The sequence below is a fragment of the Passer domesticus genome, chromosome 9 (assembly GCF_036417665.1).
Source record: "Passer domesticus isolate bPasDom1 chromosome 9, bPasDom1.hap1, whole genome shotgun sequence".
Lineage (NCBI taxonomy): Eukaryota > Metazoa > Chordata > Aves > Passeriformes > Passeridae > Passer > Passer domesticus.
This window is the reverse complement of record NC_087482.1, coordinates 30172403-30197716: the sequence shown is the minus strand read 5'-3', so window position 1 is coordinate 30197716 and position 25314 is coordinate 30172403. Positions and strand designations below refer to the sequence as shown.

Sequence of the window (25314 nt, the reverse complement as noted above, 5' to 3'; positions counted from 1 at the left end):
TGGGGGCTGAGCTTGGCTTGGGCCTGGCCAGGTTTTGGGGGTGGCTGGGGAGAGCCAGGCCCCCTCCCCAAAAAGGCACCCACTGTCCCCCTGCAGGCCTGGGGCTGCTCCAGCCCAGCTCCAGTGTGCTGCTTTGCCACTCCTCAGCTGGGGGAGGTCTTCAGCCCCTTTGTTCCCAGCTGAGTCCTGCAGTGACACCTCTGTCACCTGTGGGAAGCAGCAGGAACTGAGTTCTTGTGTTTAACTTGAAACTTTAGCAGCTTTGTGTTTTACTCCTCATTTATTGTCCTGTCTGGAGCTGTTTTCTGATGGAGAACACCAGCATAATAATGGGGTTGTAAATTAGATCCTAAAGCCTGTTCTCTACTCAGACATACGTAAGACCAGACACATGCAAAGAATTTCTATTTGTTTAAAGCGCATTAGAAATGTATGATAATGGCTTTTACAGGTTTCTGAAGTCTGGAGATTTTGTCAAGATAAACACTGCAACAAGACTCATGTGCCAGCCTGGAAGAAGAGTTCAGTGCAGACTCTTCCCTGAGTGCTGAATGAATCTTTGCCACACTGACTAAGGATTGTTAGGGTGGGAACTAGCTAATCTGCTTTTATTCCTGGTGTGAAGAAACAAGAGCATTGCTGGTTGTTAAGGGTTTGTCATTATTGCAGAGCAAAATAAAAGTAATTTTTATAAAACACCCTAACAAAAAAAATCTTTTAAAAATTTCACCTCTGTGAGGCACAGCTGGCTTTTTAGATGATCTCAGTAACTGCATAGTTGTAGTCAGTTTGCTTCTGTGTAAAGACAGCAGTGCTACAAATAATTATGATGTGTTTTATCTGGTTTCAGGTTGGTACAGAGGTGTTTCCATTAAGAAGCCCAGTGTCAAGGTAAGCATGAATACATTTGTTAATCTAATGGCAGATTATATCTATTATACTGTTACATTCCAGTAAACTTTTCATTTTCCTTCTCTAACTTTTTTCCTGTGGGAGGATTGGATTTCTTTTTAAATTGAGTGATACTCATTAATCACTCAAAGGATCAGAAACCTTCCTGACATGTAACATGGAATTTTTTCAACATTTATAAATCTCATCCAGTTTGATCCTCTCCACCCTACTCCCCTAAGAAAAGCATGGGTGGGTGATATTGCATTGCTTAAATGCAGCATTTTAAAGAACACATTTAATAAGTTGAATTATTAATCTAAGACAACTTTGAAAAAAGTTTGTTGAAAAAGGATTTTGTAAGTTTTTGGGGGTGGTTTCTGATTTTTTTGCAGTTTAACCATTTGATTTAGTTGTCTTTTTTTTTCCATTGTTTTTGCTCTTGGAGAACTTTTTTGACTGTTCTGATAAGATTGTTTTTGTGAGGACATCTAAGTTTCTTTAAGTGTTTGTGTCCAAACATGCTAATAGGTGCTTCTATTTGAGCTTCACTTTATTACCTGTTGGTTTAAACATTGCTTGCATTTAAAGAGAGAAGAGTACCTGATTCCTCATGTTTACCTAATACCTATGTATTATGGAATATAAAATTACCTGTATTACACTGTCATGACTATAATACTCTTTTAATGAAATGTCTGCAGTCGTTGTGTGTGTTGGTACTTCTGCTTTGTGTGTATATTCAGTTTTGATAGGAGAGCCCTTCAAACCTTCCCTGGTTTCTTAGATACCAGAAATAAGCAGCATTAACTAGAAGTGAACCAAACAAGGAAGTGAAATAGCATTTCTTTTCTTCCTGGATTTTCATGTGGCTGAAAGCAAGCACATTGACTGTTTTCCTGATGAAGCCATTCCTCTTAGATTCAGCTTTTTTTCCTTCTATAATTTGAGTCTTGCCAATGAACAAGAAGGAATTTTCCTTAGCATTTGGAATCTTATGTACTTAATATTCCTTTCAACCTGCCCCCCCCCCCGGAAATCTTTATTTCAAAATTGTATTGTTTTAAAGCTCTAAAAAGTGAAAGTCCACACTTGATTGCTGACATTTTTGTCAGAGGCTGTCAGCTGGTTTTTAATCCAAAGATTTCCAGTGCTGCTTCTGTATTTCCCACTGAAGTGCAGGTTGCTGTTCTTACAACTGACAGACTGTTAGGATTCAGGGCCATGTGCTCTACAGAGAATGTGGAACACTGGGAAGAGGTTGGATTAAATTGCCTCTTTTCCCCATGTCTCAACACACAAGAGCACACTGGCACAGGCAAGGTCGGAGTCCAGCCCTCGTGGGAACAGTAAAAGACAAAAAACTGGAGGTGTCCCAAGTGGGTTTGAACAGCTTTGCCTTGGAAAGGGAGAAAAACTGACAGCTCCAGGGTAGGCAAGTAATAGAATACTTCTGCCCTTGGGGTTTCAGTGCAAATTTGATGGTGAGCTTTTAGTTTTTGTTTAATTTGTCTTTTTAAGCCTGTCTGTGTTACTCCTAACCAGCATCAGCCTGCTCTGGGAGCTGCAGGTGCTGTGCTGCAAACTGCAGAAGAGCCACTCTTCTGACCTTCCCAGGTGGAGGTTTGGTCCAGTGTGGTGTCCTGGTCTAAGACAGACTAAAACAGCCACTTGTTACTAATCTGAATGTAGAGTTTTGACTGGCAGCTTTGGCACAATTGTTGTTTGGAGGGTTCTTAGTAGATATATTGGAAGTTATTTATTGTGGCCTGGGTTGCCAACGCTGAAAACTGCAAATGTACTTTTTTAACGGACAGAATTTTTTTCTCTTGCAGGGAATATTTCCTGCAAATTATATTCATTTGAAAAAGGCAATTGTCAGTAACAGAGGGTGAGTATTTTTCCTTCTTTTTAAGAAGCTACAGTGCTTTTTATCTAGAAGGGAAACAAAGAAATAATTATTGCAACTTACAGAGATGTTTTTGTTCATTGTATCTTTTTTCTGTGTATAAGGGCTTGAAAGTTAAATGTAATTTTACAGGGTTGGGGAGGGTGGTTTGTTTGTTTTTAGTATAGCAAGAATCAGGTCTGATGACTGATGGTTACTCTTGTTTGCTTTGGCTCATAAAATTGTAACTTTAGAGGTATCATCTGAAACACATGCATTTAAAGAACTCTACTTATATTCTTCCATTTCTGCTTGTTCTCACTGGCAAAATCCTGGATTTTCCTATTTGTTATGGAGACACCAGTCAGTAGACAGCCCATCTCATTTACCTACAGATTTTCAGTCATAGCTGTGTTACCTTGAATGTTTTCCAAAGGATCCAGCCCTCCCCAGCTCACCCAAAGAGTGACTGAAGAGCACTGCTGAAAACTTCTGCCCTTCTCTTTGTGTTCATGTGTTGCTGGCAGTGGGTCTATTTCAGTTAATGGGAATAACACTGGTGGAAATGTCATGTCAGGGAAGTTACTCACTGGGGGCTCTGGAACCTGCAACATTTCCTGTGAGATTGACTGAGACTCCTGGAATCAATACCTTGTGTTTTCACTGCTGCTTTTACTTGCATATTCCAGATAAAGGCTGCTGTGGGGAGATTTATAATTGCAGTGTTTCAGACAGTGACCTGAGGCAACAAATTAAATGTGGAAGATAAAATGTATTAAATGGCACTTAGTGAACTACCTGCAGAAAAACAGGTGACTTCTGGTAGTCTTGAATTGTAGATTTATTCCCAAAGGGCCTCAGTAAGGGCTGCTGTAATAGTGATGCTTCCTAATTTTAGGGTGTAATAAAATGCTGTATATTGCATAGAATAACCACTCCTAATGTGTACTCCCCTTAGGGGAAGGAGCAGTTCCCTGTGATGTGTAGTTAATTAGTCCTTGATGTTAGTTTAGAGTTTGTGAAGGGCAACCAGTTCAGGTACTTACTAGGAAAGCTGATATACTGTTTAAAAGTATCAAATCCTCATGCAGCAATTGACACAACAATATAATGCAGTTCTGAACCAGAGGGGCATGGTTATTTCAGGTTTTGTTTGAAAATGCTTTATTCCAGAATATATTTCAAGTGCCATTTTAAGCACTTGTGAAATAACAGAGCATGTGTTGAAGCTGGCAGGTAGTGAACACGACACAGCCACTGCTCACTGTCCCTGCCCTCCCCAAACACCCCTGGAGACTTACAGGGACTGTCCCCAGGGCTGGAGCAGCCCTGCTGTGAGGACAGGCTGGGGGAGGTGGGGTTGGCCAGCCTGGAGGGGAGAGAACACTGGGCAGAATTGCTTGTGACCTTTCAGCAGCTAAAAGGGGCTTGTGAGATGGTGGGGACAGGGCTTTTGGCAGAGTCTGGAGGAATCAGGGTATGATGTGCTTACATTTAAGGAAGACATTTTAGGCTGTGGGTGGTGAAACCTTGGCGTAGTTTGCCCAGTGTGGTGAGGGCTGCCCCATCCCTGGAAGGGTTCAAGGCCAGGTTGGGTGGGGTTTGGAGCAACCTGGGACAGTGGAAGGTGTCCCTGCCCATGCCAGGGCATGGAATGAGATGAGCTTTGAAGTCCCTTTCAGTCCAATCCACTCTTGTGGTTCTCCTTTAATGGTTTTGGAAAATCTTTACCACAAAGGAACAAGTTTTATTCTTTTGATTAGAGGACAGATCCCTCAGATTTCATCTGCAATGTTGAAAAAGCTTTCTGGATAGAACATGTTGGTAGACAGAATGTATTTTGAGTAGTTTTGATATGGGCTAACATTACTGAAGGGAGAAAAAGGGGTGGACTGGCTTAAGAAAGGGACCCAAATTGTGAAGGACCCCACTTCACAGGCAAGTTAATTTAGCACGCTATAATAATGAAAACTTTTAATTGACCTTGATCAGGATGAAAGGATGTCTTTTGAACAGGTAACCAGGAGATGCTTCACATAAACTTAATCTTGTGGAATGTAGTGGAGGAACAGCAGCTATGATTCTGGAGTTGCTTCAGTTTTACAACAGACAAAATGATCTCCTTAAGATATTCTCCTTATGTTGAACAAATTCAAGTCCTGGAATTCTACAAATTACTGCGCTGTCACATTTCTTTTTCTACCTTTTCCAGGGTACATTTTCTAATTTCCCCTCCCTTTTTCTACAGGCAATATGAAACAGTTGTTCCTCTTGAAGATTCTGTGGTGACTGAAGTCACAGCAACGCTGCAGGAATGGGCTGTGCTCTGGAAACAGCTGTATGTGGTAAGAGCACTGCTCCTCTCCTTGAACATCTCTAGTACCCTGGGGAATTGTTGCCTGCCTTTGTGCATTCAAAATCCATGAGAATCAATATCAGAATTGTTGGATTCCTTGTATTTAATGGGGGCTCCCTAACTGCAGAATAATGGATCATGTGAGAGTCACATGGAGTACACTAGAACTTTCTGCAGTTCTGAAATTCTACCTTCAGATCTGAAAATTTGATTGTTATAAGAAAAGGCAACAATTTTAAAGTGATCTTAAGTATGTAAGAAATAATATAATACTTTTGCAAGTCCCATCAAAGACTTCAAAAATTATTCAGCACAGTTTGTAAGTAGTTGTTTTAGTATCTAGAGTCTGAAAGGAGAACTCAAACTATGGGAGATTTTGTACAATTGTTCCTCCATAAATTAGAAGTAGACACTAGGATAAGTGTATTGAGCTTTATACACATCTTTTTTTATATAATTTTCAGTTGCTGCCACATAATGTCTCCTACTTCTGCTTTCATCCCTCTTCTCTTCTTACATTTTAATAGCCAAAGCCCATGACACAGCAGATAAAAAACTTGAGTATTTGAAGGTATTTTTTCCTGGCTTTTATCTTCTCTTTTTTAGCTTAGTAATTGCAAGCCTTCACTGTAGGATTAGGATCAAGAACCGTAGGTGATCTAAGCTTGCATTTCCTTCCTGTCCTTCCTTTAGAGAAATACCTCTACACAGAGCTGCAGGAGCTTTGTTTCCTCATTTAAACCTGCAGTGACAACAGTTACATGTCTAGGAAACCAACCAGGAATGATCCAGTGGAGTGAGTCCAGTGCACCTCCAGCATAAGCAGCTCTGTTCTGTGCTTCAAAAAGCAATCCAACTCTTATGAAATCATAACTGGTCCCAGTTCTTCTGTGGGTCAGATGTCCCTGGAGGTATTCTCTTGGGAAGGAGCACCTGATCTAATGGAGGAGGGGCAGGGAATGTGGCATATGTCATGTTTTATACCACTCTTTACACCTAGTACTCCTCCTTTTTCCATTGTATGTACATTCCTCTCTGCATATAGGAATAAAGGGATGTTTTCTGTTTTCTTCCTGTAAATTTTTTTTCTTCCCCTCTCCCCAGTGTCAGCTGAAGATGACAACAGTAATATTGGCAATGGTATTAAATTGGAAAAAGGGGAACCATTTTACCTACAAATGAGCTAAGCTTCCTTTCTACTCAAGTATTTCTTTTTTATTGTTAACAACAGTTCCTTGAGGGGAAGGAGAGAGAAAGCTCTAGCTATAAACTTTCATTTAGTGACTTTTCTTTCTGGGACTGCTTTCTATTGTAGCTCATTATATTTCTTATAACATTGCACAAAACATTATTGTATTCTTAAATAACAGGGGAAAGAATTTACTGTTCTCATAGAACTTTGGAAGGAGGCATCTGCTCCATGATGAAGAAATTGGCAGAGCTTCTGAGTAAAAAACACATTGTTTTGTGTTGTAGGGGTTTTTTTCCCAAAAACTTAGGAAAAATTAAAAATTCTAATATAGAAATAACCACAGAATTGTTTAGATTGGAAGAGACTTCTGGAGATCATCAGCTGCCTTGTTAAGCAGGGTCAGCAAGACCAGGCTGACAGGACTGCACCAGGCAGGTTTTGAGTTCCTCCTGGATGGAGACTCCCCAGCCTCCCTGGGCCAAGCTGCCAATGTTTGAGCACCTTCAGTGGTTTCTTATCTCCACTGATACAGTAGCACAGCTTTTCTGGCAGAAAAATTTACACCATTGTTAAGGGGGTAATTGATATTTGTCCCATCTGTGGGCTGTGCATTGGAAGCATGAAGAAATGCATTGAGGTGCCTGTGGCAGAGCTGGGACTAGAATTTCATCCTTGGTGTTCAGGCTGGAAGCTGTGTAAGGACATACCTTAAAATATATTGAAAGACTAAATGGAAGTCCTTGTTTGTTGTTGGATCAGCAGCAGCAGAAATTTTTATTATTCCCAAACTGTAGCAAGAATCATCTAAGAAATGTAATTAATGTTATTTGTCATGCTGCTGTGCCTAGTCAGCTTTGTAGAAATGTTTCTTACTGCAGGGGAAATTCAAGTGCTGGTTGTGGCACAGACACTCTCAGTAGGTCAGTGCCTGCAAAGGGCCCTTCACTGGTCACTGGGGCTGCCAAACAATGTGAATAGCCTCTCTGAAGATCTCCAAATAGGCTCAAATGTCCATCTCATGCTTTTTGGTGAACTCCCTACCTGGATTATGGTTTGAAAGACCAAGTTTGTTTCAATTAAAAATGCCCAGCAATTGCCTTGGTAGTATTGTTGAGGTGCATTGTAAGGTTTGTGTTTGTCTCTCGGAGAAACAATGGGAGCTGGGATGTAATACCCAGGAAGCCTGCAGTGATTAAAACACTGCCTGGAGAGGGATGCTGTGTTGTTCCAAGATAAGCAAGTTCTGCTGACAGAAAATTGGAGGGAGGAGGAGAACAGCGAGAAATGAGAGGGTGAAGTAAAGCACAGCTTTGAGACAGTTGCAGAAAATTAGTTGGTATAAAATATTGGGAATCTTCCTCATTTTCTTCTGACCACAGAGAGCCCGTGCCAGTGCTGGGAATAAGCTGTGCGTGGGGAAGCTTGAATGGGTTTGAGTTACAGGAGTTGTGCAGCAATTTTAGTTTAGATTTCTGAGAAATATATATTAGAAATGTTAGCCTGAGATCATTGCATTGCACAGGGCTGTGATATTCTTTAAATTTTTGCTATCAAGGTGAAAGCCAAGTTTCAGTCTGAGGAGAAAAAGACATTTGTCTGTAATGAGTTCACAGAGAAAGGGCTGTGCCTGAAATGAATTTGAAATAGAAAGATGTATGATGTGTTGTTTACTTTACTGTGAAAACAAATTATGCTCTAAGTAGTTGGATTCTGATCATATAACTCTTTAAATACTGACAAAACAGCAAGTTTTTTTTGAAAATGTCAGAGGTTTTTTTCAATTGGAAAGCAATATAAATAAAACTTGGATGGAAAATATCAGAATCTGTTATTTATATTGGATAGGATTTTTAGCAAAAAACTATAACCTTGTTAAAAATTCTATGCCTACTTAAAAATAATCTATTTTTAAATAGATGGAGTAATCGGGAATGGAACTTAAATATTTATTTTTTAATGAAGGAGTAAAGATGATAGTACTTTTATGGTTCTGGGGACAGACTTTTTAGCAGGGTCCATAGCAATAGGACAAGGGGTAATGGTTTTAAATGAAAAGAGGTCAGATTCAGACTAGATACAAGGAAAAAGGAATTGTACTGTGAGGGTGGTGGGGCCCTGGCACAGGGTTCCTGGAGAAACTGTGGCTTCCCCATCCCTGGAAGTGTCCAAGGCCAGGTTGGACAGGGGCTTGGAGCAACCTGGGACAAAGGAAGGTGTCCCTTCCCATGGCAGGGGGTGGAGCTGGGTGAGCTTTAAGGTCCCTTCCAACCCAAACCATTCTGTGATTCTGTTGAAGAGCACATTTTCCCCTATTTCAATAGGTAATCTGTGTGCAGACAAGGCAATGTCATGGCACTGGAAAATGGAAGCAGTTCTTTGCCTTCTGATCTGTATCCAGGCTGTATCCAGGCTTCAGAGATGAGCACTGAAGCAATGAGATTTATAGCTACTTTCTGGCAAAAAAAGCCACTGTTCTATTTGACCTACTTGGTTTGTTTTTTCCTACTTTCACTGCTGTTGTAAAAATCATTAGGAGGGAGTTCACTGTGAGTGTGGATCTCAGTGTTTAAAATCTGTACTATGCAGCCACTGGAATTGCTGGTAATGTGGGTAGGGTTACTGCTAACCACAGCTGGCCAGATGTGTGTGTGTTTGTGTGTGTTTGCACACACTCATGTGTTTGAGTGCTGTCAGTAGGTGCTCAGACCCAGTATCTTGTGGTGGTGTTTTGCCTGGCTCCAATACTCTGTTGTTCTTTAGATTCATTTGGACACCATAACTATGTTCTTCTGTGAAAGCCTAAGAAATTTAGAAGAGGATTTTACTTATTGTTTCCCAGCATTGCAAAGGCAATAAGCAAAACATGCCAGTGATTCCCTCCCCCAGTCCTGCACTTAATTTGGAGTGGAGGAGAAAGGAAAAGTGAGATTATTAGTGTAGCACTGTAAGCAGCTGAGCCTGTTCTTGTGCCTGCTCCGAAGGGACAAGGAAAAGAGCAGAAAAGCAAGAAAAAACCTTGGGGAGACTTGCTTAGGCACAGAGGTGGATAAAGATGCAAAATTGCATTTGTTACAGTGAAATGGGTGTGTGCAGCTCTTGGGTAGTTACCCACACCAGTCTACTCACTTCTGTTGAGACAGCAAAATGATGCCAGTAAGGTTGTTAACTTTCTCTCTTACCCTGTATGTGTTGATAAGATTTGTTATTTTTATACTACTTCTAAATAAAGGATCTGCAAGTTCTCTGTAAGCTTTTGTTAATTAGGTCAAACAAGACTCCTGTGAGTTTTTAAGTCAGCTAAGGAGATCACTGAAACTCACTGTTGGTGCACAGTAGCTATTTTAACTGTAAAAAAAATTCCTCAGAGTCTCCGATGTGATGTGAGGACTATTTCTGTTGAGAGAGCAGATGACTGTGGAGAGACCAAATGTAATTGCCTAATTTAGAGTTTGGTCAGATCAATAACATTAATTTGCTACTTTCATGCAAGGGGGGTGGGGGATGTGTGGGGTGACTTCTTGTCCACTTTCAGGAGTAAGACCTCATGGTGTAGGGGATAGATGGAATTTTTGCCAGCTCAGTGTGAAACCAATTTCCCATTGGCTCTTTTTAAATTTCCTGAGGGATCCTATTAAGGAACACAGTGGGTAGCAGGACTTGGTGCAATTGCAGCTATGTGATTTGGGTGGTTTGGGTGTCCCTAAAATTGAAGCACTAGTTAAAACTCATCTTGAAAAATGCCATTCACTGAATCACTGAGGTAGTTTACTCTTATGGGGAGTGTTCTAGGAGACATTTTTATTCAGTGAAATGTGCTTTGCTCCACATCTGATAAAACATGGAATCGCTGAGGCATTTTCTGAAGTTTGTAGGCAGAAGAAAATGTGACATGACCTGAAATGGATGTGCTGTATCAGAAGGTCTCCCTTCAAGGAACAGAATTTCTTCAAGTCAAGGCTGAGCATATTGAATACACTCTTGAATTCTGTGCAAGTAGATTCCTGGAAAGATGAGGTATTTGTACCAAGAGAGATGTACAGAAACAGTATTGGTGTATACATGGCCCTCTTTCTTATTTTCATGTCATTTTCAAGGTTACCTTGAAGGGAAATTCTTTTAGGATGATTGTTCAGGTTTGTGAGAGTCATTTTAAAAGAATCTGAAGAGGTGGTCTGGCCTCAGTTGACATTAACAGAGAGACTCAGTTATCACTTTAGAAGACAGGACTCTGGATGATAGTGTTCAGCTGTGGTATGGATATTTTTATATCTTTCTATGTTTGGAGTGAAGGATGGATCTTCATGGAGTGACCAGGAACTCAGATGGGAGTTTGGGGCAGCTGATAGTCTCATTAAGGGCTGCACAGCATATGAGGGAAACAAAGAGTAAATATTTCCACTTCCAGGAGCATCTAGTTCTTCAGTTCCTCAGAGGGAACAGTGCACTGAGAAATCATCTCATTGCTTAGCAACTGAATCTGAGACTTTTAGCAGATTTGTTATTTGATTACTAGAAAATAGTTGAAGATTTTTCTTGATTGGGTTGTGATGGGCGTGTGCAGAATGATTTGGAGAATGCAGAATAATGAACACTTCAGCACTGTATGCTGAAGGTGGATATTTGTATAACTCAGTATCTTTACTCATGGAGGGGGAATCTGGAGAAAAACCAGAATGTCACAGGTTGGAAGTGACTTTGAAATATCATCTGGCCCAGCCTTTTGTCAGAAAGGGATCCTGCCTGGGGTTATGTAGCACCTTGTCCAAATCCAGTGAATGTGTTTTTATTGAAAGGAGTTTCTTTCTTCCATTGGGATGAAAGCTCTCCTGGTGCAATTTACACCCATTGCTGTTTGTCTTTTCCCTGTGTCTCCTTGTGGACAGAGAGCCTCCATCCTCTTAGGGAGGCTGTGCTGGTGCTGCAGTACTGAGCTGGGATTCCCAGGGAGAAAGGACCCAGCTGGTTTTGTCTTTCCTCACAGGCCAGGATCTCCAGCCCTCAGATCATCTTTGTGTCCCTCCCCAGACCTGCTCCAGTCTGTCCCATCTTTCTGGAGTTGTGGGGACCAAAATAAAGACCTCAATGTATAAGTCTCACAGTGTGTTTTATATCTGCTCATTATCTTAGGCAATTAGAAGGTTTTGTAGGTAAAATCAGAGAATTTTGTGCTGCTTAGGTGTGTTGGAAAGTTGAGTAGAAGCCCTTCTCTTGCTGTGTCAAATTGAGACTTGAATTTACATCACTTTATTAGCTGTGGTTTCTTGGAGGTCTTTGGTGGATGTCATGACCTCTCTCTACATTTCTTCCTTGGAAGAGCAGTATTCATGTAGAAATTACACATAATATTTATTAGGTTCCTGCTATAAAATGCAATCCCTTTCAACACTTCTCCCCTTAGTACTAACTTGCTGAAGTTCAGTTCAAGTGCTTCATATTTTAAGGTTATAACAGGTTCCCATAATTATTATTTTTTCTTTCCTTAATTTTAAGAAATTTTATGTAGTCAGTCTCTCATAGTGATTTGTGAAAGACTCTGAGCTCTAAGGAATTAAAAGTAGGTATAAGTTTTTAGGAGGGTAAAATAAAATTTGTTTGTAAGCAAGTCTTATACCATGAAAAGCTGAAAATCTATTATAATTGATTTGAAATTTACTTTGCTTTGAAGACCACAGGATGTTATGGCAGTTTATTGGGTTTAAACAACAGTGTAACAAGGAGCCACATATGCAATACCTTTCATTAAGTGCCACATACAGATTTATGGTATCTTTTAAGATTATTAGGATCAACTAAACAGTTTTTATGTGTTTTCAAGCAAACAAAAGGTTGACTATAAAACAAAAACTAAGAACTATCAATCAGACTGTGTGGGAGGAGTATACGTTTTGAGTTACCATGGAGATGGATAGATTTTTAATAGATTTTAAAAGTAAAGACAGAATTAAATATAAGTCACCTTCTGGTGTCCTTTGCAAGTCCTACTGTGACAAATGACATGCAGGGTATTTTATAACCTCTTGCTTTGTAGGGAAGTGTTATTTAGTCATTGATATGGGAGGCTGTAATATACTCTTTTATTTTGGTAAATAAAACAGTAGTTTTATTACTTATACTGACATTCATTGCAAATTGTGTGAGGATTTGGAGGGGGTTTGTTAGATTAAATTTTTCAAGTATTTTGGTTTATAGTTAACAAAGAACTCTTGCCTCTTTGTATAGTATTGCCGTGTACATGCTGCAAACAGTGCTACAGTTCACGTGTAAAGATCTTGTGTGATACTAAAACATGGGAGTTTGATTTTATTGAATGCTGCTTTAAGACCAACTGGGAAAAACCAACAAAGAAACAGAATTTACTCAGGGGAGACCAGTGGCTGACCTGCAGATGATTTCAAATGGTCTCTTTTCACTGTGAGCACACTGAATGTTGAATTGCATTAAGTAAAAGAAAGAAGGTTTTAATCAAAAAATTGAACAGAAGTTCGAGAGTTTCTTCGTCTGTCACTGGAGAAAATCACCTGGGCTGTTCTACGTCTGCTGATGTTACAGAATTGTATTTGAAATACAGGCAAGTGGTCATGTGGTTGGAGTTTAGTGTTCCAGAGATAGACTGAGGAAACACAGGGGTTTGATTTTTAAAGAACAGAAAATTAAGAGTGGGGGACAAGGGCTAGGAGAGACTGGGAGTCTGGCTTTTTGGAGGGAGCAAGGTGCTCTGCATGGTTAAGGCTTACAAAAGAAGAGGCTGATCATCCCTAGTGGGTATTTACTGGAACTAAAAAGACAGTTTGGATTTAATTTCATAGAAGACAGAAACTGTTGTTCAGTAGAAAAGCAAAGAACATCTGTCCTTTTGGCAGCCTGGATGGCACTGTGGTCCATGTGGTATCAAGAAGTGTCCTTCAGTCTTATCCTGATTTATGCCACTTTCTGTCCTTAACACAGAGAGAGAAAAAGGCAACTAGAATATAACAGTTGCAGCAATTAATAGTTATTGTAATTTAAATACATATATACACATTGTTTTCTAAGAGGAGTAGATAGCAGACAGTTTCACTGGTGGAGGGGTAGGAAAATCAGTGTTATATGGATCAGTGTAGCACAAGTGGAGTAAATCCTTTGTGACTGGAGTGACAGTGAGCAAACATTGTGGCTGCAGCAGTGGACAGCCAGCACTTGGGCTGCCAAATCTGATTACTCTGCATTGTTGCATTTGGCTGGAGAGGAGGCAATGGTTGATAAACAAACAGGGATAAAAATGCATCTCAATTTAAAAACTCAGTAGTAAGCCTGGCAAATGGATGGACAATTAATTTTACATGACTTATTAAGGTGAAATGAAAATATTTAAGGTTATTGAAGACCTGTTTCTTCTTTCTTATTTCAGCTTCCATCCACATGATTGGATATAATGTAGGGATAATTGGTAAATTAAAACTGTTCTAGAAGTATGAGCAGGGTGACAAAGGCAAACATCCGAGATCAGAGAAATGCCAGTGTTCCCAGTCCAGTCTACTTTGTCCCTAAGGGTTCTGAAAAGAACTTCAATCTCTCTGTAAAACCAAGGTAATACATCTCTGGTCTTGCATATGTTTTCATAAAAATATTGTAGGTTTGAAGCACTTGGATGTTCAGTGTTACATAGAAATATTAGGAATAGGAAATATCTACCTTTATGGTCAGATCTGAATAATTTTTAGTGAACTAAGCCCTAAGAACTGTATGTTGAGCCACAAATGATAATGAAACTCAGGATGGTTGTTCCTGGGTCAGTCAGAATAAAGAGAGGTTTTGGATGTGGTCATGCAATCAAAAACTACTGTAAAGCACAGACAGCAAGGCTAATTTCAGTTGTTGTTTAACCACATTTTCTTGAGTCCTTGACTTTCTCTTTGAGCAGACTTCTCATAACAATTTTTGGTGACTATTGGAATGAAGAAGGGGGAAATTAATATAAATTGTATCTTTGGGAACTGCTCACATAATTTCTTAAATGGTTGTTGTTACATCTTATTTTTAAGTTAATAGTGATTCATGGCCTTTGGAGAAATGCATTCTCCTTTCAGAAATTCTTCTGTCTGTTTCATAAAGCTTTATTGTTTAATAGAAATTAATCATGCTATGTTTTACACATAGTGATTGCTTAAAATAGAAGGAATGAAAAGAAAGAAACATGAAAAAATTGGGAGAGGATTCTGTGACAGTACTGGAACTCTCAGGTTCTCGCATTTTTTTGTGTTCATCTTCCTGTAAATTCCATGGTGGTTTTGTTTCATTTTTCATTTAGAGTAGAGCCTTATGCTTGCTGGTTGGTCATAGATACAGCTTTGGGTTCAGTCATAAAATTATGATTAAATATCAAAAGAATACTGATTGCCAAGTTTGATTTCAAAGTCTTTAGTTGCTGTCACTGCCATTACTGTACTGTTTAGTGAGAAAGATACTCTGATTGTATGATTATCCCTGAAAATATCATACTGCCTTTGGAAAGAAATCCATCAGAGGTGATATGAAGAATTAATTCCAAAAGGTATTTAGGGCACCCTAACAGTTTATAAAACAAATACTCATTTCTTTTTCCTGCCAGTGCTCCCTGCCACTAGTAGGTCAAGATCCAGAGTGTTTAGATGAGATCCAATATGTATTACAGAAAAAACTGTCACTGGAATAATGGAAAACATAAATCATGTGTAGGGTTATATTATTTTCTGATAATATACATGTAGCTCTTTTATCAGTGGCTTCCTGGGGATGTGGTCTGTAGTTTGTGCTGCTGCAGCACCAACTCCTGCAGCTGCCAAGGGCACAGCGAGGCCTGGAGCTGCCTGAGCACTGCCCAGCCAAACCCTGCATCCATCCCCAGGGCTGTGGCTGAGGGGGCTTGGGGTGTTGCACAGCAGCTGCAGAGACCCAGGAAAACCAGCAACCTCCCCTGCTGTAGGGAGAACTAATAGCTTGTGGTTCAAAGAAATTTAGCTGCTTATGGAAATGGTATTTAAGGCCTACTCTTTGGTCCAAGTCTTACCCACAGCAGTTGAGATTGTGTGCTCCTGTGACTTGGCATAGGGCTTCCTAGGACCAATAGAACTATATTAATTCTTTCTTTTCACTGTGTTTTGCTGAGCTGGGTGTGAGTTTTGCAATCTCGCTGAGCTGAAAGAGCTTCTCATAAATCTGGAAGGTGCTGAGCCCTGAGTTCGTTATCTGAAGTGTGTGTTTGTTTCAGCAAAGTGACAGAAGTCTGAGTTCAAAGCCCTTTACAGAGCAGGGCAAACAGTGGTGTCTTTTATGTTCTTTGCTGTTCAAGCATTGGCTGTTTGATCTAAATTAAATTGTGGATGATGGAGCAGATTTCAGTTTATTCTTTCTGATACATCCTGAGTTGATGGGGGGTTTGTGAATGCCTGTTCTGTAGTCTGTGCAAGAGGCATTCAGGAACAGAGCTGAGCCTGCATCCTGTCACAAGCAGAGGAACACTTATTTAACACCTCTCTGGACTCTCCACACTGCTGTAAGGCAGCACTGCTGCTGAGAGAGGCGTTTTGTCCCCTGCTGTCCCCTCCTGCCTGTGCCATTGCCACCCACCCCTCAGGGAGCAGCCTCATGGCCCTCGGTCACTTGGCAGCTGGCTGGGAGGCTGAACTTATCAAAAAGTTGATGCTTATCAAAAACTCTTATCAATTTTTGACTGTGATATTACTGAAAGTATTTCTTTAATTTAAGAATAATTATTCCAGCTTTCTTTTATTAATTAGCTTAAGCTCACTTTACTGTGTGCAGGTGCATAAACTGGTGTTAAAGTCCTGGAAGTGATCCTTGTGTTGTACATATCCACATCTATTACTGACAGCCTGTAATAGTTTTTTAGGGTAGGCCAGTAAAGTTTTGAGGCAGTAATTTTATATTGGGAACCCATCTTTGCCTTTCTCTGTGCTTTTTTTTTTCAGTAGTCTCAGAACTTTAGGTAATAATCAATAAATTCTTTCTGGCCTGTATGTGACCTGGCGGGCTGTACAGAGTGCACAGGGAAGCTACCACTTTAAAGGTAGTTACACAGAAATTATCACTTTTAAGGAGTAAAGTAGTAACATTTTTGGTATCAGAATTTTTGTTGTGACCCGAATAGCTCAAGTTTAATTTGTGCCAAGTTACCTTGCACTGCAGTTTCTCTGCAGGTGAGATTCTGCCCAGTGAGTGCCTAGTGCTGGTAAGTGCCTTTACTGTCAAATGGACTTGTTATTTTCTCATTAAAGGACATGCTTGGAAAGCTACTTAGATGAAATTTAATGAACTTCTAAAACGTAGCATAGAATAGTGGCTTACAGTAGTAAAAGAAAATTATCTTATTTTCTGGGTAAACAGGGAAAGAGCAGCAGCAAAGGTTTCTTTTTAATCTTTCTTGTGTGTTCACTAATGAAAAGGACATTGTAAAGAAACAGGTGTGTGGCAGGTTTTCATGATAGAGTTAATGAAATTACTACAAATAAAAGTGTTAATTATCGAATAGTTGTTAGAATGGAAGATAAGGAAGAGGAAAATAAGATTTTACTCACTGGATTTGGGGTTTTTTGTAACAACCAAACAACTTTATTGTATGTAGGTATTATTAGTATTTTAATTTCATTGAAATGTATGTGATGATGGAAGCTTTTGATCTTGGAAGTTATGGAACATGCTGGATCCTTAGAGAGCTGTAGTATGTTTTTATATTTCCAAAATATAATTTTAAAAAAAGCAACTAACCTGTCACTTTGAATTGGGAGGTGCCTATTACATAAGGTGTACTTTTTCAGAAGAATCAAACCCTGTCACCTTTGTGGAGCTCTCAAAGCCCTGTGCAGGATGGTGGCTCAGTTCAGGCTGGCTCATGACTGTGCTCTGAGGACCTGCCCCCTTGTCTGTCAGAACTCCTGTCAGTGATTCAGTGGCCTCAGATGTTTAACAGACAGAAACCCCACCCTAAATACTGGGAAACTTTGATTTGTACTTTAATGCAGTGAACTCAGCTACCCCATTTCTTCCACCTGACTCTTTCCCCCCATCTGGCCCTTTTGGTCTCATTTTTTTTTCAGGATCCCAATCTGAGCTTCTCATTAACTTCTCATCTCCCTTTCCCTGGCAGGCACTTCCCAGTCAATCCCAGTCTTTATTTTGATGCAACCTTACTGTGTTTTCTTTTATTTCCTGAATTTTGTTGGATACTTCTTGCTTTCCTAAATAACTCAGTTGTTGTTTAGTTGTTACTTTAACTATTATAAAAGAGGACAATTAAAAAAGTGTTAACTTAATTTTTCCTGCAATTAAAAAATTGACTGGACAATTTGTTTAGCTGATAAGGAGTGATGTGAAGAGATGTTGCAGTTATTTCTTGAAAAGGCAGAAGTGATAGGGAAATGGGCATATCCAGTTGCCTTTCAAAAGGGGAAAAAAATATTGTGACCAATCAAGTGCTAAGAAGATACAAACCAAACAATAAGTTTTCTGCCAGTTTTTGTCTGCTGCTTGTGTCACAGAACAGAAACAGAATGGCAGTTTGTTTTTGGGGAACTAGCAGCATCACTGACAAGTTTAGAGTCAGGAGGATGATTTTAATGAGCCACTTAGGCTTGTTGTTGGATTTTGGTGTCATACTCTGAAGTAGCTGGTGAGTGTTCTGTCTGGATCTGACAATAATTGCCAGGCTTGTCAGCTCTCACTGTGATACTGCTGCTGTCATCGTGTAAATCTACATTAGAAACACAGCTAAATGCAAACTTCCATTCAACAGTTATTCTGTTAACAGCTCAGTGTTCTGGTAGGAACATAATTATGATTTGATATTTCTCTTGAAGCCACTGCATTGCTGTGTGAGATAAAGAACAGAATGCTGGTATTAAAATAGTTGCAGAAAGAGGAAACACAGACATTGTGTACTTTCCTTTTTTAAAAGAATTCTCTTGTGTGAAGCAATCTAAAATAATTTTTTTCTAGTTGTCAGTTTTATTTATCCTAGAAAAGCCATACTCTGTTTTAAGATATAATTTTTTAACACCTCTAACACATTCCACTACTATTTTCCAAGGGGATTTTTTTGTCAGTAAATCTGGGAAATGCATATCTGGGTAGTTGACAGGCTTTGCAAAAGAAAAGCCAGAATTCTCTTACACATGGACAATAGGCTGAACCATTTGTACTCCATGTTTGTCATTTTACATTTACACTTTCCAATGCAAATGCTGGTACTATCTCAGCTGCTTTTTTGAGAACATTATTGTGCAGTGAATGGCACCATTTTCTACTGGAGTTCCTCCATTTTATTAGAGGAAATGAGAGAGCTGTGCCTTATGGAACATCTTGTACTAGAGGTCCTCAAGTTGGCTTGGCCAGGACCTTGTAATGGGTTGAATAATCTAAGCCATCACCTTTCCTTTCCTGATTTCTTCTACCCTTCTGCCCTATGATGTTGAACCTGTTTACCAGTTTGAACGCAGTCTAACAAAAAAAATTAATTTTCTTGCATATACGTGGCTGTGTAGAGGAAAGAAATGTGATTTTATAGCTCCTGCCGTGGGAAGGATTGCAGTGCAACTTCATCCATATTGTGAAGCAGAAGGCAATTCAGACAGGAATTTCTGGTGGATTAAATGGGCTGTGCTGCCACAGCGTTAAATTTCAATGTCATAACTGAGTGGTTACCCAGAAAAAGAGTTTTTATATTATTGGTAATAATCTAATGGCCGAGTTACTATTTTTGGAACTGCAGGCTCTTCTATTGTGGAACTTTGATTATTGCTGTGCTTGTTTTCTCCATCATAGAGTTTCCAGCTTTAAAAATCTGATAGAATTAGATGAGGAATATTCACTTGGCACACAGGGAGTTTTACTGCTGTGTCTTCAGTTTTACATGCACAGAATCACAGAACTGGGTAGATTGGAAGGAACTTCTGGGGGTCTCCAGTCCAACCTCCTCCCCAGAGCAGACCCTATTAGAGCAGGTTGTTGAGGTTCTTGTGTAGTTGAGGTTTGAATATTTTTGAGGAACCCACAACATCTCTTGGAAAATGTCATTTCTAGATTTTTACCACCCACAAGGGAAAAACATCTTCCGTTTATCTAGCTGGAATTTCCAGTATCTGATGCTATTAACTAACTCTCCCTTGGCACAATGATTAAAGAAATTAAGTGTAGAATTAAATCTAGCACTTACTGAGTGGTTTAAAAACAGATGAATTGATAAGAAAGCAGTTGAAAATGGAGAATTTTTATTCAGTGCTGCTGGTTGTAATAGGACCTGCAGGGATGTGTTCTAGTCTGTTATTCACTAGTCTTATTAATAGCAATCAGGAAAAATCAGTGACATAGAAATTGCTGATGATGCAGAAATAGGAAGTTAAACAACGATTAGTTCAGAAATGGTGTGGTTTCTGTCAGACACTTGGCTCATTTAAACAGCACCGACTCCAATACATCCAAATATAGAAAGGCCCCACAGATGGTGTTTGTGTCCTGAGGTGCAGTGACACTTACCATGATGGAACATTATTATGGCAAAGCAATCCAACATCAGCCTCTTCCTTGCTTTTGACAGCTAAGAGGATAAGAAGTCTTGCCTTTCTAGACAGGGGGCATCTGGAGGGGCAGAGGGGGAGAAAAATTAAAAAATTCTCTGTATAAATTAATGAGGTGATTGCTGGGCAGCTGCTACTGATGCTGCAGTGTCCTCTTCAAAATAGATGGGGAGCAGCCAGAAAGGTTCCAAGGTGATCCATGGTGGCAGCGAGTCCTAGGAGGGGCAGCCCTGAGTGGATCTCCAGCTCATCTGAGTCCTTTACAGCACGTTCATGCCCACCTATGGCATTTTCAGTGTGCTTGTGTTGCCTGTTTAAAAAAATGTATCTGCAGCAGCGGGTATTTTGCAGTTTCTCAAAAATGCAGTACTTTTTGGGCCATATGAGTTACAGTTTTTTTTCTGAAGCCTATGCTCAGTCTTCTCTCCTTCTTATTATTCCTCATTGTATTTGCCATGAACAAGGAGAAGAGCTCATTCCATTTCTCTTTCCTGCAAGTTTTAGATTTAAATTATTTTTGTAATTTTGTCTTTTCTAGACTAAAAAGTCAGAGTGAAATCCAACCTTTAAAAATTATCATGTTTTCTGGATATTCTTATTATTGCTTGAAAGAATTACCTGTTTATCCATGTTTTCTTGATGTATAATAGATAAAAATAGAAAGATAATTAAATAAATAAAAGTGAGAATAATGTTCCAGCAGAAACCTGACAGAGTGAAGAGATTACTTTGCACATTTGCTCAGACAAACTGCAGAAGTTGAGTGAGGAGTCAGCCTATTGTGACTTATAAATGGGTATGTGGAGGAGGGTTGCAGGTAGCTGATTGATAATTGTGGTAATCTGTCAACAATCTGTCAGTTCTCTCAAAGAAAAAAAAGGAGGACAAATCCCAGTATTTTTACAAAGCAGAGCCATACAGATTTGGAATACTATTGAAGGCACTTCTTAATAATTAGGGTGATTAGCAATAGATTAATCAAGGAAAGCAGTTGTTTCTTTATTACTGATATCTTTAAAACAAGACTGGATTGTACTTTAGATGATTTGTTGCCACATTATCCTGGAGGAAGTACGTTGCAGCAATCTGTGAGCAGGTTTCTATGGCATGTGCCCTGCAGGAAGTCAGACTAGATAATCACAATAATCCTTTATAGTCTTGGAATGGATGAGTCTTTAAATCTGTTTAGTCAGGACCAGCTGTGTTGAAAAACAGCATTACTAAAATACAAAAAAAAAATATGCTATGAGGTAGGGGATGTGCTGCACTGATGGGTTTTATATTCTTTCAGGCAAGAGCATTGCATGTAAAAGACTAATGGTTTTTTAGGAGTCTTTGAGTAGTGATGCCTTTCAGAGATTAAGTGCTAATTCTTGTACCCCTTTAAACACGTTCTTTGTGGTTTTTGAAGACTTATCTCCTTGGTGAGGACATGCTTTTTGGCTATTTATATAGAAGCTGTGGAAAAGATTGACATTCAATACCTTTTTTTTTGGGTTTTCCTACGTTTCAAACACGGTAGGGAACAGCAGATATTTTGGATATCTTTGAGTGGGAGATCAGCAGAAATGGTTCAGTTGCCTGGTGAAGGTGTCAGGCTGAGTCAGGACCGGTTCCTTTGCCTTTCAGGCAGGTTTAGCAGGTGGGAATCAGCTGTGTCCTGCAGGGCCCTGCTCTGCCAGACGTGCTAGGCAGCAAACAATGCTGCTGACACTGCTTGGCTGTCATTTATTTACTGGAGCTTTTCACCATTCTCCCTGGGCAGTGATGTTTTTCTTCCTTTGCATTTGGCTTCTGTCTGTGGAGCATCCTGTGCCCCAGTGAAAACACCCAACTTCCACCTCAGAAGGTGACCCTATTTAAAACAGATGGAAAAAAGCTCGGGAATTACCTGCACTCTACACTGACAGGAATGCTTTGATACTGTTTTCTAGAATAATGAGATGCCCAGAGTGAAAAAACCAGATTTTTATTCTGTTGTTATTGGGATATTTGTTTAAAATCTACAGTTTTAACAACTGCCAGCCTCAGGTCCCTTTACAAATATTTGCACTGCTTTTGTCACATACATGAAACAAACATTTTTAAATTGAACAGCTTGGAATTAATTCTTTATCCTGGGAGTTTTACCTGTTTTCTCTTAACTTTTTATTTGTAATCCTTCCTCTCATTTTTGAACTATTTTAATTTTTTATTTACCAAAGACTTGAATATATTACAGAATGAGTGAAAGCAAATATTTAAAAACAGGCTTTATTTATAATTTATATCCTATTTGCTGCATTCTGCTTTTCTTTTTTTGTGCTTGTTGTTTAACTGCTAAATTGTAATTTGTTTTCACTCCTGCTGTATTATGGGATGGCTATCAGCTCAGTGCCAGAGTTTAAACTCCTCAGCTTCACATGTTCTTTCACAGGGTGAAGTAGCTTAGCTTGCATTTGAATCAGTTATTATTTTCCCAGTATTTTTCCTGAGGCCATGTGCGGAGCTGCAGAAGAAATGACTTGTTTATATAAATCTTACTTTGATGGATCTGGCTCTTCCTAACAACATTTCTGGCTGTTCTGAAACCCAAACTCTCCTCTCACAGAGTATCTGGGTAGATCAAACTGTGTAATTCCATTTGTTATTTGTTCTGTGGGGACACCACCCCTAAAACATGGGGATCTCTGCACCTGAGCACAGCCACCACGGCCTGCAAGGCTCACAACTGTCTGTCCTGGCTTCCCAAATATTCCTGCTCTCACACATTTTGTGTCCATAACCCCTCTGAGATCGAGGCTGTAGGAAAATGGTGCTGGTCATTGCCACAGTTGGTATTCTGTGGATATTCCTCTTTAGAAACCTTTTGTTCATTATGTATAAACACTAAAATCCAGACTTGAACAAGGGAGAGGACAGCTGCTGGTTCAAGTGTGTGTATCCCTTTATTCTGCACCTCATTTCTCCGCCTGTCATGCTCCAAATTAGGAACATTCAGAGATGTTTTGCAGAAATGAGCTGTGGCTCCTGCATTTATTTTCTCTCTCTTTTTTTTTTATAATGGTGGGAGGCACAAAATGTGTCTGAGCCACCATTGAGCGTTACTGTTAAAACTGTTGATAAATCAACAGGAGTTTGCATATACTGAAATAGCTCAAAGAGCCATAAAGAATCATTACTTCAGTAATGAGAATGTCCTCATGTGTAAGGGAATTTTGATTTTCATATTCTCACAATTTTGTTTTGTTTCTGGTGTTTGAACAGAAAAAACTGCATCATAATGCACAACAGAAACGACTGTTCTGAAATTGTAGATTTTTTAAGTTAGAAAACAATTTGGGTGATCACTTTCCCTTCCAAAAAATCCTGAGCTTACAAGTAAGGTGTACATAATTTCAGTGCATCTTGGTCTTAATCGTAGAAAATAGTTGTACTGTTTTTGAACTCTGCCAAGTTATTATTTTATATATCTCTTTTATAGAGACAAAATTAGGGCTTCCAGGAAGGATTAGAATTGTACTAAACATCTGTGTGGAGCATAGACATAGATCAATCTCCATTGAAACTGCTGGGTAAATGTGCTACTGATTCCCTTGTGAAGGATTTTCTTCTGCTGGACAATGATCTCAGACTTTGCAAACCCAAAGACTTTTTTCCTTAGAACTGTTCCTCTGAAGCTGAAATTGTCTCTTTTAGAGAACTGCAAATTACTGGAACCTGTCTATGAGAGGCATAGTTGAAATGCCTTTACTGGTTTGAATTTCCATTAGACAGTTTAGCTGGAAAACCACTGAAATCCAGTCAGCAATTTTCTTTAGGGATTCACAGAAGTGTTGGAAGACAAATGGTGGCACCATGCCCAGGATCATTAATTACAAAATGCACTAATCAAACCAGTTTGCAAATAATGGTCTGTGTTCTGTATTTTGTGGGAATAATGGGGTATGTTTTGCTTGTGGTTTTCTTTCTTAGTGTTTTAAGTACCCCTAATGCTGCTTTAAAGTGGCTTTTGGCAAAATCTTCTCTAACATAATGAACTTGTGTTGTATGACCTTCAGGGACCCTGACAAAGAATTGTTAAAAATGTTCAAGATGACTCGTACTGACCCAGTCCTACAGATTCTGGGACTTCTTTGAGCTTTTTTTCTCTGAAAAATTGCTGTTTGTCAGGTCCAAAGCAGTAATACTCCTTCTAGAGCCCTCCAATATGTGAAGGAGAATATTAATTTTGTGCCCTGTGGGACACTTTGTGAGAGGAGCTGGGAAAAGGGTGAAAGTATCAGGTTGTATCCCTGAACCCCACAGGATGTGAAGTTCCCTGTTAAGAATGTAAATAGCATTGGAAGAGCAGATGTTTGATTTAAATGCACTGGAAATGCTTAAGGGAAAAAGTATTTTTCAGCTTGAAAATTTGGCACAGTAAGGCACTGCTAAAGGGAAACTATTTATCTGACAGAACTTGTAATACACTGTAATCAGTTTGAATTTCTTCAAAGATATTTATCATGCAAGTTCTAACTTAGCATGACTATTATCAATTAGTTTGAATGTTATTTATTAAAACCACTTCAATAAATATGTCATGTTTATTCAAAGTGTAAACAAAAGTATTTAACTCTACTTTAAACCTGATGTAAAAGGTAATATAATTCTGTCATGCAGGAAACAACCTTAAAATACTGATTTTTGTGGAGGAATATGTTGTATTTGCAAAAGAATGTAACCATTTAGTTATGGGTGGGAAGCTTTCTTCTTCATTTCTTTTGCATTTAAATGATAGTGAAGTCTTCTGAAAGCGTAAAATGTAGAGGCATCCACACTTATCCAATACTGTTGCAGTTTCTCTTAGAGCAGAATGTTTTTGCTTGTTGCTTGTCTTACAGGTGAATAGCATCAGTCAGTGTTGAATGGAGCATCTTCCTCAAGTCCTCCAGGTTTAGCTCTTTGTCAGGTGAAGGTCACACAGCTTCCCCTTTTCCAGTCCATCAGGATAAGTGGGGTCAGCAGGCATTTTGGATCTCAGCAGGCTGTGCTGAGATCCCAGCAGGAGGGTGGGAGTGCTCCTCTTCCAGCCACATGTACCAATATTCCAAGCTTTGTAGGACCAGAACTTGTGATGGCAGAAGAAATACCTTTGCTGTATTTCAGGACCATCAGTTCTCCCTCTGGAAGATCCCACATGATTCAGCAAATGTGTTTTGGAAAGGAAAGGTCTATTATGTCTGTGGTTTTAATGTAAATAGGAGGCACAAGTGTATGAGGAAAATGGAAGGTGATGATGTGAGCAGGGAACATTTGGTACCAATTCTAGTTGTGCTTATTAAAGCTCCTTCACTGCTGGGACCTCGTGTTTACAAACAGGAGGACAGTTTGGGGATGTGAAGGTCAAAGGTGTCCTTAGCAGCAGTGATCTTGAGGTGGAAGGGCTCAGGATCCTGAGGGGAGGAGGGAGCAGGAC

The 25314-nt window shown here is 39.5% G+C and overlaps 1 protein-coding gene across 9 annotated transcripts in view; it reads left to right on the top strand.

Annotated features, from left to right (window-relative positions):
- The window catches only part of DOCK3 (dedicator of cytokinesis 3), a 184742-nt gene that overhangs the window by 26845 nt on the left and 132583 nt on the right, over positions 1 to 25314 (top strand). For all 9 annotated transcript variants that reach the window (XM_064432344.1, XM_064432350.1, XM_064432343.1 and 6 more), the window contains exons 3-5: positions 851 to 891; positions 2727 to 2782; positions 5028 to 5124. In XM_064432344.1, the coding sequence (XP_064288414.1) occupies positions 851 to 891; positions 2727 to 2782; positions 5028 to 5124 (194 nt within the window). The remainder of the gene's footprint in view (positions 1 to 850; positions 892 to 2726; positions 2783 to 5027; positions 5125 to 25314) is intronic.